At 50.7% G+C, this 22,471-nt stretch overlaps 1 protein-coding gene across 1 annotated transcript; it reads right to left on the reverse strand.

Moving 5' to 3' along the window:
- Nucleotides 1–2,804: 2,804 nt before the first annotated feature.
- On the reverse strand, nt 2,805–19,691 carry Hrob (homologous recombination factor with OB-fold). Its single transcript, XM_021177128.3, has 10 exons — nt 19,471–19,691; nt 17,808–17,858; nt 12,372–13,439; nt 10,011–10,094; nt 8,528–8,668; nt 7,946–8,054; nt 7,725–7,810; nt 7,274–7,399; nt 5,669–5,786; nt 2,805–3,313 (listed from the first exon to the last, which is right to left on the reverse strand). Exons 1-10 carry the CDS (start codon nt 19,471–19,473, stop codon nt 3,222–3,224), a joined length of 1,878 nt encoding a protein of 625 aa, XP_021032787.1. The 5' UTR covers nt 19,474–19,691; the 3' UTR covers nt 2,805–3,221.
- Nucleotides 19,692–22,471: the final 2,780 nt, after the last annotated feature.

Raw genomic sequence — 22,471 nt, forward strand, 5'->3', positions numbered from 1 at the left:
AGTTGAGCAATCCTCTTCTGTCCCCTCATGCCGAAACTGGACACGGTCTCTACCTTCAGTGACTAGTTATTTTTTTCCCCCTCCCTGGTTTCTAGGGGAATCACGTGCCTGACTGCGGATGTGTCAAGGGATTTGACCTTGAAAGTGGAGACTGAAGGGATGATAAGACTTTTGGGAAACTGTACGCCCCATTCACTGTAGGAGGAAGTAGCTGTACTTCCAGGAGCCTCTAGGGGGAGGAATGAGGCCGCGGAAACCACAACAGCTGGTCGACTGGCTGGCAGGGGAGGGTGGAGGGATGTCAGTGGGCCTCTGCCTCTGAGACTGCAGGCTCTGTGGTGTCTTGGCAATGCCATGTGGGTCCCTCCTTGCTCCCGGTGCCTGCTCCCACCCACTCTCCAGCAACCTTCCCCTCCTCTGTATCTCTCACTTCCCCCTGGCCGCCGGCCTCCACACAGAATGTCTCTCCTACAGTTTTGTCCTCAGCTTCAGTTCCTAGCCTCCAGCCTGGATGGGTCTAGCCTGTGAGTGTCTCCTTCCTCTGACCACACTCAGCCCTGCCACAATCACCTATCCAAGGTCACTTTTCCTTAAAAATGTCTGCAGTTTGGTTCAGGCTCTTCCAGAGAAATCCCCAATCCCTGGTCTGGTCCCATGCCACACAGCATTCTCACCAGGTCCTTTACCCTTCCCTGCTGTCCTAGTGGCTTGGGGTCTCCTAACTCACCCATTCAAGGCACCTCGCTGTGTGGAGGTGTGCCTGCAGTAGCTACTCAACTAGAAGGCCATCAGATGGGTTTGGCAAAGTACCCATGCCAGAGACATCATTCTACCATGCTAAATGTGGGTTCCGGGGCAGGCCCTGGCATGGTCGGTCTTGACACAATGTTTAGGAGCCCTTGGCTCATGGCAGGCTGGCCTCTCTGAACATTGAATGAAGGTCCCTATTCTCTGCCAGAACAAACACTCATCCACCACCCAGAGTGGGCGGCAGCGACCTGGGCTTTTTCCGGCACGGCCCTCACCCTCTGTTCAGTCAGTCTGTGCTTGGCCCCAGCTTCTTGGTGGTGTTCCAGGGAGGGGGATCCCTGATGAAGAGTGAGATCATGCCTAGTGAGGGTTTGAAGAGCCTCAGAGAAAGGCACCTCTATGCACGCAGCTGTGATTAACCCCATTGGAAGCCATACCATGTTTTAATTGCCCCGCTGACGGCCTAGCGGAGCACCCACAGCTGAGTTCCCAGGGTTGGGAGTGTGGCAAAGCTGGGTGGGGTCGAGAGGGGCCAAAGTGGTGGGTGTCCCTTCGCTCCCCAAGGCATCTAACAGTCAGAGCCTAACCTCTGCCCTGCTTTCTTGCCTCACCAGCCTGAAAAGTACTCACTACAGCTTTGTCCCTCAGAGATACCACTGTGTAGGCTTGGACAGCAGAGAAAGGAGTGTCCATGGGGTCGGGGGTGGGGGCAGAAGTTGATCTGGAGGGACCAGTGCCAGGGGATCTGGAGCTCAGTCGGCTTCCTACCTCAGTCCGAGGTGCAGTGAAACACCGATGAACTAGGATAGCAAACGGTTTGGCCTTAGTTGAGACTGGGCAGGAGGGACCAGGGCTCAAGGTGACCAATTGCAAACTGGTTGACAAGACCACCTAGATGGGCCTGGCCCAGGCCTAAGCTAGAGGCAGAGTTTGGCATAGCAGCAGGTAGAAGAGGGAGGGGAGCATGGGAAAGTGCAAGGAGCTGGGGAATCCTGTGCCACCCTAGACCACAGCACAAGGCCTTTTGGCCTGAGGCCCCTACAACCCGCGGCTCTCATGTTGCCTGCTGCTCACCAGCAGACTCATGGACTGACTGGTCTCTCAGCAGTGCATGGTTTTCCCTGGCAGCCGTCAGTAGCAGCCGAGGCAGGGGAGGCTGACAGCCAAACAGGCCTCTTCAACCTGCTTCCCTGAGATGGAGCAATGGTTGAGAGCCTGAAAAGCACAAGGCCAACGGTTCACGTTCCAGCACTGCCAAATGAGAACCAAGTGAGATGGCAGCTGACCAACAGATTCTCAGAGATAGCTTACAGAGATGGCTCAGGCGAGTCCCTGCACCCACACATCAGGTGGTTCTCAACCTCCCAGAACTTATGCTCCAGGGCAGTCTCTGCCCTGCTGCCTGGGGTTACGGGTGGATGACGTCGGGTGACGTCACACTGAGCTCTTACTTGGGCTCTCATTTTACCCAAGGAGTCATTCCCCAGCCTCATTTGTTTTTGTTCTTTTGTTGTATTCCTCTGGTGCACACGCGCATACACATAGCTCCACACACGTGCATGTCTGCATCATATGAATAAAAGAATAATGAGTGGCTGGAGAGACGGCTCAGTTGTTAAGAGCACTTGTTTTTCCAGAGGTCCCGGGTTCAAGTCCATATGGTGGCTCACAACTATTTGTAACTCTAGTCCCAAGGGATCTAAAGCCCTCTTCTGGCCTCCAAGGGCACCAGGCACAGAGCTGGCACAGAGACATACATGTAGGCAAAAGACCCATACACATAAAAAACCAAAAACCAAACACACAAACCAAAAACTAGAGAGGCAGAGGGAGAGGAGGGAAAAGTGTATTCTCTCTCTCCCCCCCTCCCCCCCTTCACTATCTCTCTCTCTCTCTCCCTCCCCACCCCCTCACTCTCTCTCTCTCTCTCTCTCTCCCTCCCTCCCCACCCCCCCTCACTCTCTCTCTCTCTCTCTCTCTCTCTCTCTCTCTCCATGCCCTTTGCTCTGCCGTAGAGCCTGGCTGCCCTGGCCGGGAGAGGATGAGAGGGTGGAGAAGGAGGAAGGGATGCTTTATTTCAGAGCCAGGTACAGTAGCCTGCACCTCACAGTCACCCTGGTGGACAAGAGTTAGCTACAGGCCTTAGGTCACCTCTGCTGTGGTTGTGGCTCCTTTGGGCTCCTCAGCTGGCAGGGGATGGGGTGGGAGGACCCCACCTTTCTTACTGGCTAGAGGACGATGTGCCAGAGGGATAAGGATGTAGGGGAGCAAGCCCTGACCAGATTTCCAGGATGCCCACACCAAAAGAAGTCGTTGAATCGTTAAGCCAGGCAGCCCACTGTCTGGCCCATCACTAGGCATTTCAAGGTGGCCATGGGAGGCATCAGACCATGGGCTTGAGCTGTCTCCAGCTGCACTGGCGTTCTCTCCCAGATGCACCTAGCTTGTCTGGGAGCAGAGAGGCTGCCAGCTCATGGTGGATGCCCTGTCTTGAGACAGCCCCAGCTGCTGGGCTCACAGAAGAAGTCCTCGGGGAGCTCACTCAGGAGTCCATCCAGGTCATCTGCAGAGGGAGGTGGACAGGGGTCAATTCAGTGGCAACCACAGGATCCCACAAAACTCAGCTCTGAAGCCTCTGCCATTTAGGATACAGCCAGAAAGGTGCCTCCCCTGGGGCAGTCTGCCCATGCCAATGGGTCTGAGGGTGGCCTGGTCTACCTTTCCCTGGCTCCCTATAGACACTACACACAACAACAGGCAGGATACAACCCCTGGGCCCTTCCAGTAGGAATGGGGAATGCCCTATGCTTCCGTGGCTTCTTTCCCTCCTGTTCAGAGGCAGTGTTGAGCAGGAAGGACTCTGGAGGCTCCCCACTTCGACTTTCTCATTTACCGGGGTGGGGGGGTGTGCGCCCGGGACAGGTCTTAGGAGTGACAGTTCATCCACCTGGGCTGACAGTGGGAGAGAGAGCCTGGGCAGACACTCAGAATGAAAGGAGCCAGGCAGAGTGCCACACACCTTTGACCAGCATGCAGATCTCTGAGTCTGAGGTCAGCTTGGTCTACAGAGCGAGTTTCAGGACAGCCAAGGCTACAGAGAAACCCTGTCTACAAACAAACACCTCCCCAATACAAAAAGAAAAAAAGAAAAGGAAAAGAAAAGGGGACTGAACAGGGCCATTCCAGAGCTGGCCAGATGGCCAAGTGGGTGACTCCAGACCTATCTTGTAGAGGACTGAGTCCCACAAGTCATTCTTTGACCTTCACACAGGTGTCATGTGTCATGGCAAGTCTGCCTTCTAACAGATAAAATGAAGAAGAGAAGGAGGAGAAGGGGAGGGGGAAAGGGGGAGGAAAGAGAGAGAGAGAGAGAGAGAGAGAGAGAGCGCTTCTGACCAGCCCGGGGCTGTCGGATGTGGTGCTACAGGAAGCCAGCGATGCAGCAGGCCCTGGTAACACTTTACCGACTGTTACACTGCCTGTGAGCAGCGGTGATTATTTACTGCGAGCTCATTTTGCCTCAACAGCCCTTCCCAAGGCAGCTCAAGGTGGCTGCTGTGCTCAAACCCACTTTACTGGGTGAGCCAACTTTAAAGAGGTGCAGCAACTTGCCCCAGGTGGGCATGCTTAGGTGCTACCTGCTGCCAAGTAGACAGTGCCACTTCCAGCCCAGGATGGGTGGCTTGGAAGGCAAACTGTAAATTACACCCAAGAGCCCAGCTCCAGGCCTGGCAAGAAGGCCACAAAGGAGGGAAAGGAGCCGGCCGACCGGGCAGGACTCACAATTTAATTAAGGTGATGAGCACTGTGCTCAGGGCAGGTGGGACTGTTATTTGCTTACAAGGGAAAAGCTGCCCAGTGGGCTGGGCATGGCAGTGCTTGCCTATAAGGCTGGCGCTTGGAGGCTAAGGCAAAGGGTTTGCCAGGAATGTGACACAAGCTTGGGCTGGACAGTGAGGCCAGGCTGGCTGCGATTGCATAGAAGACTCTTCCTCGCCGGGCAGTGGTGGCGCACACCTTTAATCCCAGCACTCGGGAGGCAGAGGCAGGCAGATTTCTGAGTTCGAGGCCAGCCTGGTCTACAGAGTGAGTTCCAGGACAGCCAGGGCTACACAAAGAAACCCTGTCTCGAAAAACCAAAAAAAGAAAAAAACGGAAGAGACTACCTCAAAAAACCAGAGGTTGCTTTGTGGGCTGGGCTAGACGAGCCAGCTGGAGAAAACCATTTGAGATGAAGAGGAACAGGTGAAGGTTAGCCCCTCAGGAGACAGCAGGAATTGTATTTGTCTTCCGCCCTGTAGGGTGGCAGTGTGAGCGAGCAAACAACTCTCCACACTTGTTCTGTGACCACCAGCAACTTCTGACAGCTCTGGGGTCAGCGGCAGCAGGCTCAGTTGTACGGAGAGTGCAGGATTCCAGACAACACAAGACACTTCCAGCACAGGGGTCCTACGTAGGATCTAAACAAACCAGCTTTGTGGTTTACACCTTGGTGTACTGTGAATGTGCTTGGTGTGAGGTCCATGCCCACAGTCTTTCTGCCTCCAGGCCAGGCAGGATTGAATTTCTCAAGTCAAAAGCTAAGAAAGTGGTTTGGGATTATGGAGGCTCCACCTGAGAGTGGCTCTTGGGCCTCCCAGGTTTGTGTCCCAATCTCCCTGGCCACATATGGCTCCTTGGGTACCGGCAGGGTGGACTTGAAATGGGACAGAGACTGTGCCAAGCACCCAGGGGTTGGTGATGCTCCCTCCTGTAGCTGAAGGTACAGCTCTCAACTAGGTCTGCAGCCTTGCTGAAGGAGCCAGGAAACATGCTGTGCCAGTCTATACAGGTACAGCAGGAGGCAGGAGGTGGAGCTGAGTGGAAGCAGCCTTGCTGGGCGAGGCCAGAGGATGCTGAGGGAGGGGATGAGCCTTACCTGCCTCTGAGAGCTCCTCTTCTGGAAACGCCACCGCTGGGTTCTGTGCTGTTCTGAGGCCCAGTGTGGGCTCTGTAGCCACATCAGGCTGGAGGCTTCCATGGGAGTTTCCCAGATCCTGAAGACAGTGGATCTGGTTACCAGTGCTTAAGGATCCTGAAATCCCTGGGGGTGGGGGTGCCTCTACCGAAATGACCTCAAAGGTAGGGATTCCCAGGACAAAAACAAAAGGAATAAATAGGGCAGGGGCCAGGGTCACCCAGACCCAAGCTGATGGAAAAAGCTGAAACACCAACTACCCAAAACAGCAAACAACTAAATTAGAACAGACTTTCCAAATTCTATCAGTGTCTAATGTTTTAGGGACTCTGTATAACGATTGTAGAAGGTTAAGAGGCCATCCACCAGTGTGTTGAGGAGCTGGCCCAGGATTAAAATCAGTTGTTATGATGGCTGGAGAGGTGGCTCAGCAGTTAAGAGCACATGTTGTTCTTTCTGAGGATGCAGGTTCAATTCCCAGCAGCCACATGGTGCTACAGAACCATCTATAACCCCAGTCCAGATCTGATGCTGTCTTCTCACCTTCATGGGCACCAAGCACACACATGGGGCATGTGAATACTTGCAACAGTCACACATAAAAGAAAATTAATAAACCTTTAAACAAAGAAACCAACAAAACCCTCCATTTAAAAAAAAAGGAAGAAAAAATGTAAAGAAAAATGAAGGTTACAGAGGTGGGTGACTGTGAAGGTTCCACAGCGTCCAAGGAGAAGGAAGAAGTGTTAGTAGGTAATCAGAGGTAATCAGAGCTCTACAGGGCCTGGAGGTCATCAAGTCAAACACTTGTTCTACAGATGGTACAAGAAAAGGGGAAGGGCCGGGCATGGTGGCGCACGCCTTTAATCCCAGCACTCGGGAGGCAGAGGCAGGCAGATTTCTGAGTTCGAGGCCAGCCTGGTCTACAGAGTTCCAGGACAGCCAGGGCTATACAGAGAAACCCTGTCTCCGAAAACAAAAACAAAACAATCCCCCAAAAAAGAACAGGGGAAGGGACGGATGGGGCTTGCTCAAGGTCATAGTAAACATTATTAAGAGCTTGGACAAGACCCAGGTCTCCTATCTTCCTCTAGGCCAGGCTCCTAAGGATGGACCACCTAGCGTGATCTTCAGCTCAGACAGACACTAACGCTCCAGGGCATTGCTAGTGGAGGCAGAGTCTCAGAGCAAGGGCCAGCTCGCCAGACGCGCCATTTGTATTCCTGTTCTCTTCATTGCCACCTGGCACAGATGTGACCCTCTATCATTTTCTGCTACCACCCCCAGGGAGCCTTCGCCCCGGTTCTCAAATGACTCCCAACTTCTCAGATGATCAAGCCTGTGATCAGACATTCGGGGATCACCAGGAAACCAGCTGCTCTGCTAGGTCCTGTTACTCAGCAGTCTGGCAGGTGGCTGGAGCAGGGGCAGCAGAGAGACTCCTGTTCCCAAAGGCACCGCTTTCTGTCCCCTTCACACCTTTGCCCCCAGGGACAAGGAAAAGATGAAGTGAGAGAAACCAGGCAGGGGAGCTCTGCCTGTCACCATCTCTCCTGCCCCACTTACCTTGGGCAAGGGCTGAGGTGGCTCGAGGAAGTCCCCATCTCCAGAATCTAGACTGTAAATGTGGACTAGGTTGTTGGGTGTCACATTCAGGTAGTGGTTTCTGAGGGAAGGAGAAAACACTCCAATCTGGAGTTAGGAAGGGGAGTCAGTGTCTGGAGGGAACACGGTACAGTCGGACCTTAGGGTACCAACTTTCTTTCACTTCATGCCCTCAGCACCAAGCTCACCAGTCACCAAGCTGCCTTAGCCTTGCAGCCACAACAGAACCACTTGCCACCCCAAATATAACTCTCCATTCCCATTTACCCACCAAGAGTGGAACGGTTCACTGGCCAGAGGACCGCTCTCAGCTCCAGCAACCTCGAACTTATCTTCTCTCTTTGGTTGTGGGCAATGGAGGGAGGGCAGTCTGCCAAGCAAGGACAAACCGGGGTGGAGGGGGCTTCCCTACCTGCTTCAGCAAAAGCACCGAGCCAGGCTTCAGCTCACTCTGGTGTGTCTCTAGAAGCACTCTGTGCACCGTTCCAAGCATCTCTCCTGCAAAAGCCATAAGGTCTCTGTCTCAGGGTCAAGGGCACCGCAAGGGTCTGAGCCCCTGGCTGGGAAGTGGGCTGCTCATCTCTAGACCTCAATGGAGGTCACGCCGAAGAAACACCCAGGACCGCTCCTTACCCGTGGGGTCCTTAAACACCACACTGGCGTCCATTGTGCTCCGAGTCAGGGACTTGATCATTACCGCCATATTGGGGACCTTGTTCCTGGGGAGCTGCTTGAGGGCTGCCTGCTTACAAGGAGAGGCACTCACTGAGCTAGCCATGCCTCAGCATAACTCCCAATGACAACCAGGGGCGCTAACAGTCTTCCTTTTGACAGAGGAAGGCAGCTGGTGGGGCACACTCCACTCCCTGTTGAGCCCAAAGCTGGAAGATCCTTTTTTCTCTGTTAGGTTTCTTTCCTTTTGTATCTGCTTTTGTGGCCGACTCCACCATGGCAGGCCACAGGCAAGGAGTTACTGATAGACAGACCAACAGTGTCAATCTGTATCTGTACAGGGGAGATGCCAGGGAGGCAGTGTGCTTACCTCTGCCTCTCAGTCTGGTACCTGCAATGCTCAAAACTACGGATGAGCAGTGAAAGCATCCAACCCAAGGGACTTCAGGCTGCCCTCCGGGGACAGGGCTGGGGTAGGAGGTGGCACACAGTCTCTTCCAGCAGTGGACCAGGCAGTCGAGTCTCCCTTTTCAGGACCCTTACCTTGCGTAGCACCATGACAATACTGTAGGTATAGAGAAAGCAGGTGGGGTCTCCCTCGTCCAGGCCCAGAGCAGATTTCATGGTGAGCCAGGGCCCCTGCCTGAAATCTTCTTCCACGGATCCCTGGGAACTGGTAACAATCTGGTACCACAGAGCAGAAGGGAGGCTGCATTAGTGGATCTACCTTGGGGAAGGATCCATAACTGGGGCAAGGCAGACAGGGGGGAAAGAAACAGTGGATCCCCCGGGGTGGGGGATGGGCAGGGGAATGGCTGCCTCTCAATTATGGTTTCGAACAGAAAGTGGCATTGGAAACCTGGCTACATTCTGCATCTCTCACTAAGCGGCCAGAATAAAGGCTCGCCTTTCTTCTCCTTTCTTTGCCTTTCTAAGTTTGATTTATTTTATGTACGTGAGTACACTGTAGCCGTCTTCAGACACACCAGAAGAGGGCATGAGATTCCATTACAGATGGTTGTGAGCCACCACATGATTGCTGGGAATTGAACTCCAGACTTCTGGAAGGGCAGCTGATGCTCTTAACCATAGAGTCATCTTTCCAGCCCCTCCTTTCTTTTTCTAATCAGGTCCTGACTTTACTTATAATAGAGCAAAAAGCTATCATCCTTTTATTTTAAAGATTTATTTATTTATTTTATGGGTATGTATGAGGGCCCACGCAAGCAGGTGCTCTCAAAGGCCAGAAGAGGGCGATAGATTGCCTGCAGTTGGTGTGACAAGGCAGATGTGAGCCACCCGGTGTGGATGCTGGGAACCCAACAAAGGTTCACTGCAAAAGCAACAAGGGCTCTTAATCTATGCATCTAACTGTCTGGAAGTCTTAGGGATAAGGGCTCCCGGTACATATTTATATTTATATTTGTGCTTATAGGCTCACAGAGCGCCCTAGCCGTTTTGAACACAGTGATGTTGTATTTGATGCCCTGGTTTTAACCAGCAGCTGCCTTATATCAGCAACGACTTTGAATCCAGATAATTACTGCCAGGTTTGGACCTGCAGTGCATGGGCAGCCCTGGGGAGCTGCAGCAAAAATAAGGTGAAAACCAAAAGCAATGGTGGCTCTGAAGACAGAGAAGTCAATTAGAGCACCAGGAGGGAGAGGGAAGCTGGCCCCACCCACAGAGAGGGAACCTCCTAGAGACAAGATGAGGGCGGAGCCTTCCCAGCTGGGTTCCCAGAGACTTGAGAGGGTCCTCAAGATATCATAAGACTTATTACTCCTTCTTCCCTAAGGAAAGATGCAGCTAGCTGGGCCCAGAGTTCTCAGATGCAAGAGAAGGCTGAGGCATGACGTCAGGACATGCCTCATTCTCCATCTATAAACTGCTGCCTCCCCCAAAGGCCTTCTCCACCTGCCCCTTGGTCCAGGCCTAGTAGCATCAACTAAGGCATGCCAGGACCAGGACACCCCTGATTTCAAATGCTGCCCAGGAGGTGAAGATTTACACAGAAGAAAGTTACCTCAGTCTGGAATTTAGCCAGGGCCCCGTGTGTCGGAGTCTGGGGTGTGGAAACCATGATCTCCTCCAGATTCTCCCCGCTGTGCTGAGGGGCGAGAAGGCGAGAGCAAGCTCAGCAGCTGGTATTTACGAGTGCGGCGTCGTGTCTGGGTTACATAATGAGTTCAGGAAACTATCAGGGACAATTAACACATCTCACACTGCCTCTAACGCAGTCTCAAGAGCCTCACTCAGCTTTAAAAAGACACTTTGGGGATCAGTTTGAGAATGTAAGGAAACGGGAGCTGCCCCAGGAGCAAGACCCAGTGCCACCTGAAGGGGGCGGTGACCCAAATAGAGCCATCTGTGATCAGTTACTGAGCACTTTCCCAGAGGCCCTTTGCAGCAAAGAGCAGACCACCCTTTGGTTTTCTCTTGAAGGGCCAGGGAAGAGCATGCAACAGCAGGGGTCGTCAATCCCCTTGCCAGAAAGGAGAGTCCTACTGCAGCCAGACCAAAACTGGTCTGAGGGACCTCATCCCTCCACCACTGCCTACATCTAAACTCCTCAGGACTGTCTCACTTCCAACCCCGGCTTCCTCACGTCCCCCAACCCCCAGCCACACTGAAGTGTTCTGAGATCTCCAAGAGCTCCTGCTCTCCCCATTGCAGAGCCTCCATACACAGGAGCAAGGGCCAGGCAGAGCTGTGTGTCTCCGGGAGCTGGGGAAAGACCCCTCCCCGCACTGCACCGGCTGCATAGCTTCTCCCCTGCTTCTTCCACTGCACTTCAAGCTTGCTCTCCTTCCAAACAAACTGCCCAGTATCTACCTCTGGCTAATACGAGTGAGAAAATATTCCTGTCCAGGGCTAGCAAACAACAGACATTCAGCAAACACATAAAAGTAGGAAATTGTGTTTCCCAAGCACGATGTCACGGGTGGGTTCTCAAGTACTCTTCCTGCCCACTTTTTACATCTTTTCATAAAAGGTTTACCTTGAGGGGCCTAGCAAACACAGGAGTGGATGCTCACAGTCAGCTATTGGATGTATCACAGGGCTCCCAATGGAGAAGCTAGAGAAAGTACCCAAGGAGCTAAAGGGATCTGCAACCCTATTGTTGGAACAACATGATGTACTAACCAGAACCCTGGAGCTCTTGTCTCTAGCTGCATATGTATCGAAAGATGACCTAGTCGGCCATCAATGGAAAGAGAGGCCCACTGGACTTGCAAACTTTATATGCCCCAATATAGGGGAATGCCAGGGCCAAAAGAATGGGAATGGGTGGGTAGGGAAGCGGGGGGCACTATGGGGGACTTTTGGGATAGCATTGGAAATGTAATTGAGGAAAATATGTAATAAAAAATATTAAAAATTTAAAAAAAATAAATAAAAAAATAAAAAAATACAAAGCAAAAAAAAAAAAAAGGTTTACCTTGGCTAACAGAGTATGCTTGATCATGGCAGGGGCAGTGGCAACAGCCTGAGGCAGCCCAGTCCCATGGTCTGCATGGTGGGGAAGCAGAGACTGAGGGCTCGCTAACAGCTCAGCTACTTTACCCTTTTCCATTCAGTCCAAGGCCCGGCCCAGGGAAAGCTGCCTCCCACAACTAACGTGGGCCTTCCCATGTCGATTACCCTAATACAGGAAACCCCTGTGGGCACGCCCCTCTCCACCCGATCAGTGTTGAGACTGGGTCTCAGAGCCTGGCATCTGCTAGCTAAGTGCTACCTCTGAGCCACCCCTTCTTCCCTTCCGACTTCTGACTTCCATAGTTTTGCAAGCCTTATTTTTTGCAGTATATACATGTGTGTGTGTAAACGGGCATGTATGTGCACATGAGGAGGCCAGAGGACAACCTTAGACACAGTACTCCTATGCAGGCCTGAGGCACCTTGTTTTTTTACTTTTTGGAACTACATATGACTTTATTGTGTGGCTGTTTTGCCTGCATGTATGCATGTGCCTGTGCTCACAGAGGGCAGAACAGGATGTCCGCTCCCCTGGGACCGGAGTTAGAGATGGTTATGAACCATCACATAGAGGCTGGGAATTGAACCCATGTCCTCTGTAAGAGCTACAAGTGCTCTAACTGCTGAGCCATCTCTCCAGCTCCTCCTTTGTTTTGTGAGACAGGGTCTCTATCTTGGAGCTGACCCCCGTATGCTAGGCTGGTTAGTCACCAAGTCCCAGGAATCTTTCATCTCCTCACCAGAGCTAGGATTAAAGCATGTGTCACCATCCCTGAGCCATCTCTCCTGGCCTCGGAAGTCCTTTCTCCCCACTCTTCTTGCCTGTCTCCTGACAGTGAAGATATTCTAAGACTAGACCACTGCTTCTTTCCCAGGATCTTAGAGGCCAGGAAAACCAGTCACTCACTTGGTGAGGCAGAAGTCCTGCTGGGCCAGGAAAGCGGCGGGTTTTAGCTCGAATGGAGGGGTGGGAGGGCTGCTGGGGTGTCCGGTTGGTAGCAGTGACAAGCTGTACCAGGTGGTTGGTAACTACAGGTGTCTGCAGAGCTGGCTGAGTACCTGGGGTGGAAGTATTTCTGGGGGAGCTGACAGGAGATTCAACAGAAGACACTGGGGCTCGGGATGACAAGGGCCCCTGACAAAATGCTGCAGAGCTGCTGTGGGGACGTTGAGGTCCAGAAAAACGGGGTTTGCCACTTGACCACGCTCTGGGAGACTGAAGCGGCTGGCCCGGCACATAATTCTGTGGGCTGTTTCGGATGGTCCTTCCAGCCACTGGCAGATACTGAGGTACAGGAACAGGGGAGCCCCTTTGTTGGGAAGTAGAAACACATGATGTAGCTGGGACAGGAAGGCTGCCTGTGGCTGTCGTAGGTCTCAAGGAAGGCCATGGATTTCTACAGTGGACCATAGGCCCCTTCTGGAACGATCCACTCAGATCAGCTACTCGGGCCTTTTTTGCCAACACAGGATCCTCACAGTGCTTGTCAGGCAGGATCTGGGTGGCTCCACTGTCAGCTTCTAGCTCCAAGCCAGCTCCCTCGAGCTCCATGCTTGCCAGGGCCTTGTCAAACTCATCTTGATCAGGTGCTTCAAAGTCACCAATGCCCTGTTGATGGCTCTCAAAAATATATCCAGAGTGTGTGACTGAGGGCTGGGGGCCTGACGACTCCTGGAACACCTTTGCTCCTGTCATTCTTTGCTGACTACTCAAGCTGCTGCTAGAAATGGAGGCAGGTCTCAGGGACATAACTCCTGAGCTGAGTGGAGCCTTGGCGTTCTCCAGCATGCTGGAGGTAGGGAGGCACAGTCTTGGGACTGACTGGTTGGAGGTGGGGTATGATGGCATTGGTCTTGAGGATTGTGTCTGCAGAGTCTCCTGTGGTCTGGAAGAGACAGGTCTCAGGCACCCGGCATCCCTGGGCAGTGCACTAACAACGTGGTTCTCTGCATTCTCCAAAGCAGATAAGAAATCCTACAAAGAGACAGAAAGTGGACCTCTGCGTCAGGACTCTGCCTGCTCCTGGGACAACATCTCACTCAGCTCAGACTGGCCGTGCTCAAGTCTCTCTGAGGCTGAGGCTGACCTCCAACTCCTGAGCCCTGTGCCTCCTGAGTGCTGGGATTATAGGCCAGGACTATCACCATTGGGCTTGGCAGGGTCTCTGCATCTGGGAATTTAAAGCTGCTTCCAAGAAATAAATAAGAACAAAACCTTCTACCTTTACTGTTTAAGCGTGTAGTATGTCTGTGTGCAGATACACATGTAAGAAACCATGGCATGAGAGGCAACAATGACATCTCTCATCACTTACTATTCCTGTGAGCCAGTGGGCCACCAGGCTTTGTCAGGAGCATTCCAAGGCTATGTTTTTAGGTAGTCACTGGGTCTTCAGTCTCCAAGAGGAGGCTACTGGGAAGGCAAGGGAAAAGCGTCCCAGGGCACCGAAAGGCACCTCTCTGAAGGAGACCAGCTAGGTTCAGTCAGGACCCAGGACCGTGGCAGCTACTCTGTTGGCCACACACCCTTGGTACAGGCCCTACCTCTAGCCATGCACACGCACACCCATAGTCTTCAGGAAGACAGAGGGCCCCTGGATGCAGCCAAATAGACACAAGTTAAATATAGCTTCTCGGGCAAGTTAATTTAAGGACGGAGTGCATTTGGGAAGCAAGGTGAGACTGACACCTTCAAGTGCAGCAGACCTGTTCTGAGCATATTTTGAGTCAGAACTGCTGATTAAGTGACAAGAAGGCACTAGCTACCCCACCCCCACCCCCCCACAGCTGCTCCCTATTGTCAGGCCACCCTTCAGAGACCCCCAGGGCTACAACAACAACAACAGCGACCAGAAGTCCCTCCTCCTCACCCTGAGGCTTGCTGGTCCCCTTCCCTCCAGAGAGCTGACACTTAGCCAAAAGAGACTGGTCTGCCATTTTTAAGGAACAAAAGTGTGAAGAGTCAGAATCACTCAGTCGGATTCCATTATTACCCTGGCGTCTTCTGTCACCTGCTAGGACTCAAGAGGGCCACTTTCCTAGTTCCTTCTCAGCCTCTAATGACACATCTGCCAAACTGAAAGTTAAAGGCAGGGACATGTCTTGACAAAGCTGGCAGTGCAAACATCCAGTGAAGACCAGGTGGTGGCACATCCGTCACCCCTGCAGTGAACCCTGGGGGCAGGAGGATTCGGAGTTAGTGTCCTCCACCACACATTTTGGGGTCAGCCCAATCTCACTGAGAGACCCTGTCTCTCTCGTTAAAAACAAAACAGAATCTCTATGAGTTTGAGGCCAGTCCAGTCTACAAAGTAGTTCCAGGACAGCGAGGGCTACACAGAGAAACCATTTTGAAGAAAAAGAAAAAAACAAAACAAAACCACCACCACCACCACAACAAAAACCCTAAACCACAAAAACAAACAAACATACTACAACAACAGACAGAAAAAGTTGGTAGTTGAATAGTCTGTGATCACAAAGATCAAGTTGCTATATAATAAAAACAGACACCTGTAACTTCACTGGGTGTCAGGTGCACTCAGGTATTTTACTCGAACCCTCAGAGAATTCTTACAATGGCTCTCTGTATAGGTACAGGATGGATGCAGAACCTGAGACTTGCTGAGGCTGAAGAGATGCCTCAGTGGTGAAAAGCAGTCACTACTCTTCCAGAGGACCTGGGTTGAGATCCCAGCACTCCATGTCCAGTGACCCACAACTGTCTGTTACTCCAGCGCCAGAGGATCTGATGCCCTCCTCTGGCTTCTAGAGATTTCCACATGAACATGTACACACTCAGATATACACAAAATATATACATAAAATAAAAATTAAAAAAGGAAAGAACCAGGCAGAGGCAGGTGGATTTCTGAGTTCGAGGCCAGCCTGGTCTACAGAGTAAGTTCCAAGGCTACACAGAAAAACCCTGTCTAGAAGAAAAAAAAAAAAGAACTGAAGATTTGGACTGGTCAAAAAATAAGGTTAGACCTCACTTGAGCCCCCATCTGTACATCATTTACTCAAGGGAGGAACTGAGGAGGCTGGAGAGATGGCTCAGTAGTTAAAAGCTGACTGCTCTTCCAGAGGTCCTGGTTTTAATTTCCAGTACCCACAAGGTGGCTCACAGCCATCTATAATAGTGTTTCTAATGATCGCTACAGTGTGCTCATATACATAAAATAAATATTTCTTAAAAAAAAGAATATCACATAAATCAAATTACAAAAAAAGAAAATGAGAGAGAGAAGGAGAGAGAGAGGGAGTGAGGGAGCGAGAGAGAGAGAGAGAGAGAGAGAGAGAGAGAGAGAAAATGAGAGAGAGAGAGAGACTTAGAAGCAACAAGTGGGTTCTGCTGCATGTGAAGTGTGAGCTTTTAATCCCAGCATGCAGCACTCAGGAAGCAGAGGCCGGCAAATCAAGGTAGAGATGTCCAGTGTCCTAGATGAAACTACACCACTGGATCTGGATACGAAGACCACTGTAGACACTGGTTTGGGGTCTCTGACTGCACTACACCTCTGTAGACAGGCTCACTGTCACACGCCTGTAATCCCAGGACCCTGGAGGCTGAGGTAGGATGGTTTCCAACTCAAGGGGAGCCTTTTCTCCCCAGAGAGAACCTGTCTAGAAACAAGCGGCAACACAACACACCCAGTAACTCCTCTTTGGGGGGAGCTCGGGATGTGGCTCAATGGTTTGAAAACCATACTCCCGCTGGAAATAACCCAGGGAGGCCACAGAACAGAGGGATTTGCCCTGGTTCCCTTGGACGGTAAGTGACTTATTTATTTTTTCGAGACAGAGTTTCTCTGTGCAACCCTGGCTGTTCTGGAACTCACTCTGTAGACTAGGCTGGCCTTGAACTCAGAAATCCGCCTGCCTCTGCCTCCCAAGTGCTGGGATTAAAGGTGTGTGCCACCACTGCCCAGCGGTAGGTGGCTTATTGAAGAAGTTTCTCTGCCAGAAATTCTCACGTAAGTGGCATGGGGTAGGCCTTACAAGAGGGTGATTCCAAAATGTTGAGTGTGTGTCTCATTTAATTTCTTTTCTTCTGAGAAGGAAAAGAGGAACACAACAATGCCCTTCATTCTAGAGAAGACAAAGTGGGAGGCCAGAGTATGAAGTGATCTATCTGCCCGGGTCACAGGCCAGTTGGTGCCCTCGGGGTCTCACATCACCCTGCTAACTGTGCGGCCTCCTCAGGCGGCTCTCTATAAACACTCATCCCCCTTCAGGCATGCTATTATAAAAGTGAATGAAATCATCCTCCAGACAGCTCCCAGGAAGGCCTTTATAATTAAAGACATGACAGTTAGAATTAGGGAGTTAATTTGGTTTTTGTTTGTTTTCTTTCTTTTTCTTTTTTTTTTTTTTTTTTGGTTTTTCGAGACAGGGTTTCTCTGTGTAGCCCTGGCTGTCCTCGAACTCAGAAATCCGCCTGCCTCTGCCTCCCGAGTGCTGGGATTAAAGGCGTGCGCCACCACGCCCGGCTTTCTTTCTTTTTCTTTTCTCTTCTCTTGAGACAGGATCTCATGATGCCCAGAACAGCTTTGAATTCTCTATGAGGCTGAGGACCTTGAATTTATGATGCTTCTGCCTCCATCTAGCAAATGCTCGAATCACAGGTGACCTCAGGTACCTGGTTTTATTGAGAACTTGAGCATTTAGGTCAGGGCTCTAAGATAAGCAGGGACCTGGACCCACTTACTCACACTCTGGACTTTTTTTTTCTTTTGTTTGAGACAGGGTCTCTCTACACAGCCCTGGCTGTCCTAGAACTCAAGAGATTTGCCTGCCTCTAGCTCCCGAGTGCTGCCTACATTAAAGGCATGCACCACCACACCTGTTTTATTTTTAAGACAGTTAAATACAGGCAGCAGCAGCAATGCAGGCCTTCAACCCCAGGACTCTGGGAGGCAGAGACAGGTAGACATCTGTGAGCTCCAGGCTAGTCAAGTCTACAGAGCGAGTTCCAGAACAGCAAGGGCTACACAGAGAAACCGTGTGCTGGAAACATACTGCAAACAAAGACAGTTGAATATGCTGTTGTTGTTTAGACAGAGTCTCTCTAGGTTGCCCCACGCCAGCCTGGGGTTCCTACCTTCCTGCTTCAGCCTCTTATGTACTGAAACTACAATACAAGCAAGTAGCACCAAGTTGGTCCTTGCTTACAATTATTTACACTTTTAGCCTGAGATAGATTTAAAAAAAAAAAGAGAAAAAAGATGAAAGATATGTCCATTGAAAGCTGCCTGCTGGGACTGGTCCAAAGGTCCTGAACTTGGCTGTGTCTCCACCTCAGGGCATCTTTTGCCACTGCAGGTCACCAACAGTTCCCTACCTCATCTTCAAAGTCCTCTTCCACAGAAAACAACTTCTGAAAACCACACGTCTGAAAAAGAAAACAAAGCACTTGAGACCGGAGGGAAACCACCGCCCGATGCATCATTCTGTATTCACTACAACCTTTTTCCCCAGCTCTAATGTGACCATCTCAAGTATACTGGGTTTCTGGTGTGTCTGGCTAGTACTGGAAGAGGGAAAAGAGAAAAAATTCGATTTAGCTAAAGACTTAAAAATACTTTCCTTAAAAAAAAAATATATATATATATATACATACATATAATGCACCCACCCACCCCCACACTCATAGTTTATCTGAACTACTCCTAGAAAGGGGAGATAGGGAAAGAGAGGCGACTGCTAAGGGAGACAAAGGCAGTTCTTCAGGGTCAGCATAAGGGTCTCAAGTAGCCCAAGTTGGCCTCAAATCATTATTATGTTGATAAAGGTAATTTTCAAATCTTATATAAAAGATGATTGATTTAGTGGGGGTGGGGTGCACTACTGCATGGGTGTGGAGGTGAAAAAACAACTTGAGGGAGTCGGTTTCTTCCACCCTGTGGGTCCTTAGGGATCTAATTCAGGTATCTGAGATAACCACCTTTTTGTTTGTTTGTTGTTTTGTTTGTTTTGTTTGTTTGTTGTTGTTTTGCTTTTGTTTTTTCAAGACAGGGATTCTGTATGTAGCCCTGGCTGTCCTGGCACTCACTTTGTAGACCAGGCTGGCCTCGAACTCAGATCTGCCTGTCTCTGCCTCCCGAGTGCTGGGATTAAAGGCACGCGCCACCACGCCCAGCGACAACCACCTTTTACCAGCTCAGCCACTTCCCCAGGCCCTGACCTTGAACTCCGGACCCTTTCCTTTCCCAGAGGATGGGATTACTTGCCTGCACCACCTCTGGAAGCAGGCCTGAGTATTCTGCAACAGAATCTCAAAGGTTGGTCCAACACAAGAAAGGACCATAAATCCCTGCCTGGAACCCTTGTTTCTGAGGATCAAGCCAGTGATTTCTTTCTACAGAGTGACAAAGCCCAAAGGCAAAGTTGCCAAGAGTGTGGACTGCCCCAGTCTACGGTTCTTCCTGGACAGCAGACTAAGACGAGTGTCACACCCACAGCCAGAGTTTTTGGTGGGGGATTGGGGGCGTGTGGCGTGGTAGCTGCTGCCTTTAATTCCCAGAACGCCTAAGGCAGAACTTTGAGTTCGAGGCCAGCCTAATCTACATACTGACTGAATTACAGGATTGCCAGGGGCAGAAAGCCTGTTTCAAGGACCCCACCTCCTCCCAAAAAATAAAAACGGAGGAGGAGGAGGAGGAGGAAGGGAAGGAGGGAGAGGAGAGTTGAATGTTAGTCACTCCAAGATCACGAGGTTGGGAGCAAAGATTCCAAAAGCCAGTGACGTTTGGGCTCGCAGGGATTGATGACTATTTTTCTGTCTGTCTGTAGGTCTGTATGTCCGGGGGAGGTGCCTTTCACAAGGTCTCCTTCGCGTGCGCGCCCTTCCTACCTAGTCCCCAGGTCTGCAGACTACACTCAGTCTCTACCAGGCAGATCCCGTCCTAGCTGACTAGCGAGCCGGGAGCCCAACCCGGAGTCCGGCTTCCCCGCGGCTGGAACGCCTCCTCCCCCGACCCCGGGCGGCGTAGACGCGGCATTACCATAACGACAGGCCGTGGGCTCCGGCCAGCGGATCGGCCCGGCCGTGTCAGACTCAAGGGTTCACCTCCAACTCGACCCAGATGTAGAGTAGGGAACTGTGCCCGGTCGCACTCCCAGAGCAAGGTCCAAGAGAAGCGTCTTTAAGACTGCAGCGGAAACTGAGAGAGGGGCGCCTAAGAACGTGCGCCCAGAGCGGCTTTCGAAGCCGCCGCCATAACAATAGCTCCGCCCCCTTAAAGGGAAGGCACCAATTTTTTTATCCTGCCGACACAAAGTCCTTCTTCCTCGGGCCTTCCGCCGCAGCCTTAAAGGGAAAGTCAAAGGTCTCTCGGTCGCCCCCAAGCGGTCTAGTCCAGCCGGCTGCCACGTTCTGGTTGAAAAGGAGCTTAGAGAAATCTTATAATCTTATACACTTTATTCTCCCTTCTTTTTTTTTTTGTTGAGCACACTAGTGACTGGTGATTTGAGAAGTGACTTCATCCTCACCAGAACGCAGCCGATCGTGTAGCCCAGGCTGACCTTAAACTCACTTTGTAGCCGAAAATAACCTTAACTCCGTATTGTTCTTCCTCTACCTCCCAATCGCTGGGATTAGAGGTGGCTGGTTTTATGTGGTGCTAGGGATGGAACAGGGGGCCTCACACTTTCTAGACCAACGCTGATTGGTTCCAGACCTGAGATCCTGAGAGCCTTAGCCATCATCCTCTGGTGAATGAGGAGGGATTGAACGATTTAGGGCCTTGCACGTGCTAAGCAAATGTTCAACACTAAGCTAATAATACGTCTAGCCCTAAAGAGTTTCTACAACAGAAAAATGTGTGCCTTCTTTGCATGTTAGAAGAATAGGCCTGAAAGCTGGGAGTGTATTCCAATGGTAGAACATTGTACTAAGCAACTTCAAGACTCTGGTTCCCATCTACCATACATACATACACTGCAGAAAAACAAACAAACAAAAACATAAACAAAAAAACCTTGGAGGCCACCCAGGGACTGGAAGGTAAGGCCTGGCTCAAGCATATAAGACATGTAAGACTGAAGGAAGAGATTGGGGATAGACAGGGTGTGTCTTTTCCTCAGAGCATAGTAGCCCTCTGAGCCACAGAAATATGACTAAATTGGTGGATTCTTCCTCAGAACAAGGCACATGTGCACAAACACCTGATGCTTTGCACATAATTATAGGGGGGTTGTCTTCCTGAAGCCTCGGGTCAAGAACTCAGTCCCAGCCAGGCGCTGGTGGCCCACGCCTTTAATCCCAGCACAGAGGGAGGCGGATTTCTGAGTTCAAGGCCAGCCTGGTCTACAGAGTGAGTTCCAGGAGAGCCAGGGGTATACAGAGAAACCCTGTCAAAACAAACAAACAAAAAACCCAAAACCAAAACAAACAAACAAAAAAAAACCTCAGCCCCCTGGAATTCTAGGAAGCAAAATGGTATAGCAGTAAATCTTTAAAAAAAAAAAAATGGTATAGCAGTTAAACTGTAGATGCTGAAGTCTTGATAGCTGGGTCTTAGGCTCTCAACTCTACCTCCTCTTTGCTATGTGAGTATGTGAGCTTGGTCAGGGTCATACCTGGAATCACATAGTACTCCAGGACTCTTGGCTGTTATCATTCCAGGTTAAATCAGTGCTGGGAGCCTCCCCCTATACTGAGCTTGTCATCCTGCTCTATCTGGGTCCTCTGGTCTGCTTCCAGCCTAAATCCCAGAACCCAGGTTTTCCATTTCTGAACTTATTCCTAGTCGGTCTGAGTTTCCACTGCTCTCAAACCCAGTCATTAAAGAGTTTAGCATACTTCTTGCTTCTCCCTCTCCACCCTCCCTTCCTCGACAAGGTCTCATCGCTAAGGGTGGCCTAGAACATTCCCTTTTGACAGAACCTCCTGGGATTACATGTGTGCGCCTCTGTGCTCAGCTAATGCCCTTTTCTTTTACGTTTTTTTCCCTTTTTTTAAAAAAATTATTTTTGTTGATTTTATGTCTGAGTGCTCAGCTGCATGTACACCTGCATGCCACAAGAGGGCATCAGATCCCCTCATAGATGGCTGTGAACCGCCATGTAGGTGCTGGGAATTGAACTCAGGACCTCTGGAAGAGCAAACATTGCTCTGGGCTGCTAAGTCATCTCTCAGTCCTCTTTCTTTTCTTTCTTTTTCTTTTTTCTTTCTTTCTCTCTCTCTCTCTTTTTTTTTGGACAGGGCTTCTGCTTCCAAAGTGCTAGGATTAAAGGCATGTTTCACCACACCCAGTTTTCAAAACGTTTTCTTTGTTCTCTAGTCTCTGTATTCAGGACCTACCTACGTCATAACTGGTGTCTACTGAGTGTCCTGTATTCTCTTCAGGGTCTCCTCCACACACCCCCTGATGGACTGTTTATTTTTATTTGGGGTCAGGTCATTTGGCTTTCCTCTTAGAGGAGGGGAGAGTTGAAACAGGGTCCCAAATGTGTCACAGACTGACCTTGAATTTGCAGCAATCCACCTGCCTCAACTTCCCCAAGTGTTGGGATTATGTGTGTGTGTCACCTTGCCTGGCTCTTGCAGCTTTTGTGACTAAACACTTAGTATGAGGCAGACACCGTGCAAGCATTTGTCTAATGACTTCAACGCCTTTGTCAGGAAAGAATTGGGCAACGTTAGGCACTTTAGGCACTTCCACAAGAAGTTGTCATTGGCTGATGAAGGAGTTTTCTTAAGCACAAAGGAAACTCATGAGCATACACATGCCATGGGGAATGGGGGGGGGGTTGAAAACAGCTTGCTGCGTTTGCTATGGAGTTAGAAAAAAATACGTTCGAGTCTCCCACTAACTGCATGCAATCTTGAGTAAGTTACTTTACTCTCAGAGCCTTTCTTTAGTGCTTTATCTATGAAAACAGAATTTTGCCTCTTTGCAGGTTTTTTTCTGTGAGATGAGATGAATTGCATTGAAATGGCTAACTCCGTGTCTGGCATGTTGGCAGGGTCTCAGCAAACGTGGATTCCCTCCCCCTCTACTT

The sequence above is a fragment of the Mus caroli genome, unplaced genomic scaffold, assembly GCF_978045245.1.
Source record: "Mus caroli unplaced genomic scaffold, Mus_caroli_1 scaffold_13, whole genome shotgun sequence".
NCBI lineage: Eukaryota > Metazoa > Chordata > Mammalia > Rodentia > Muridae > Mus > Mus caroli.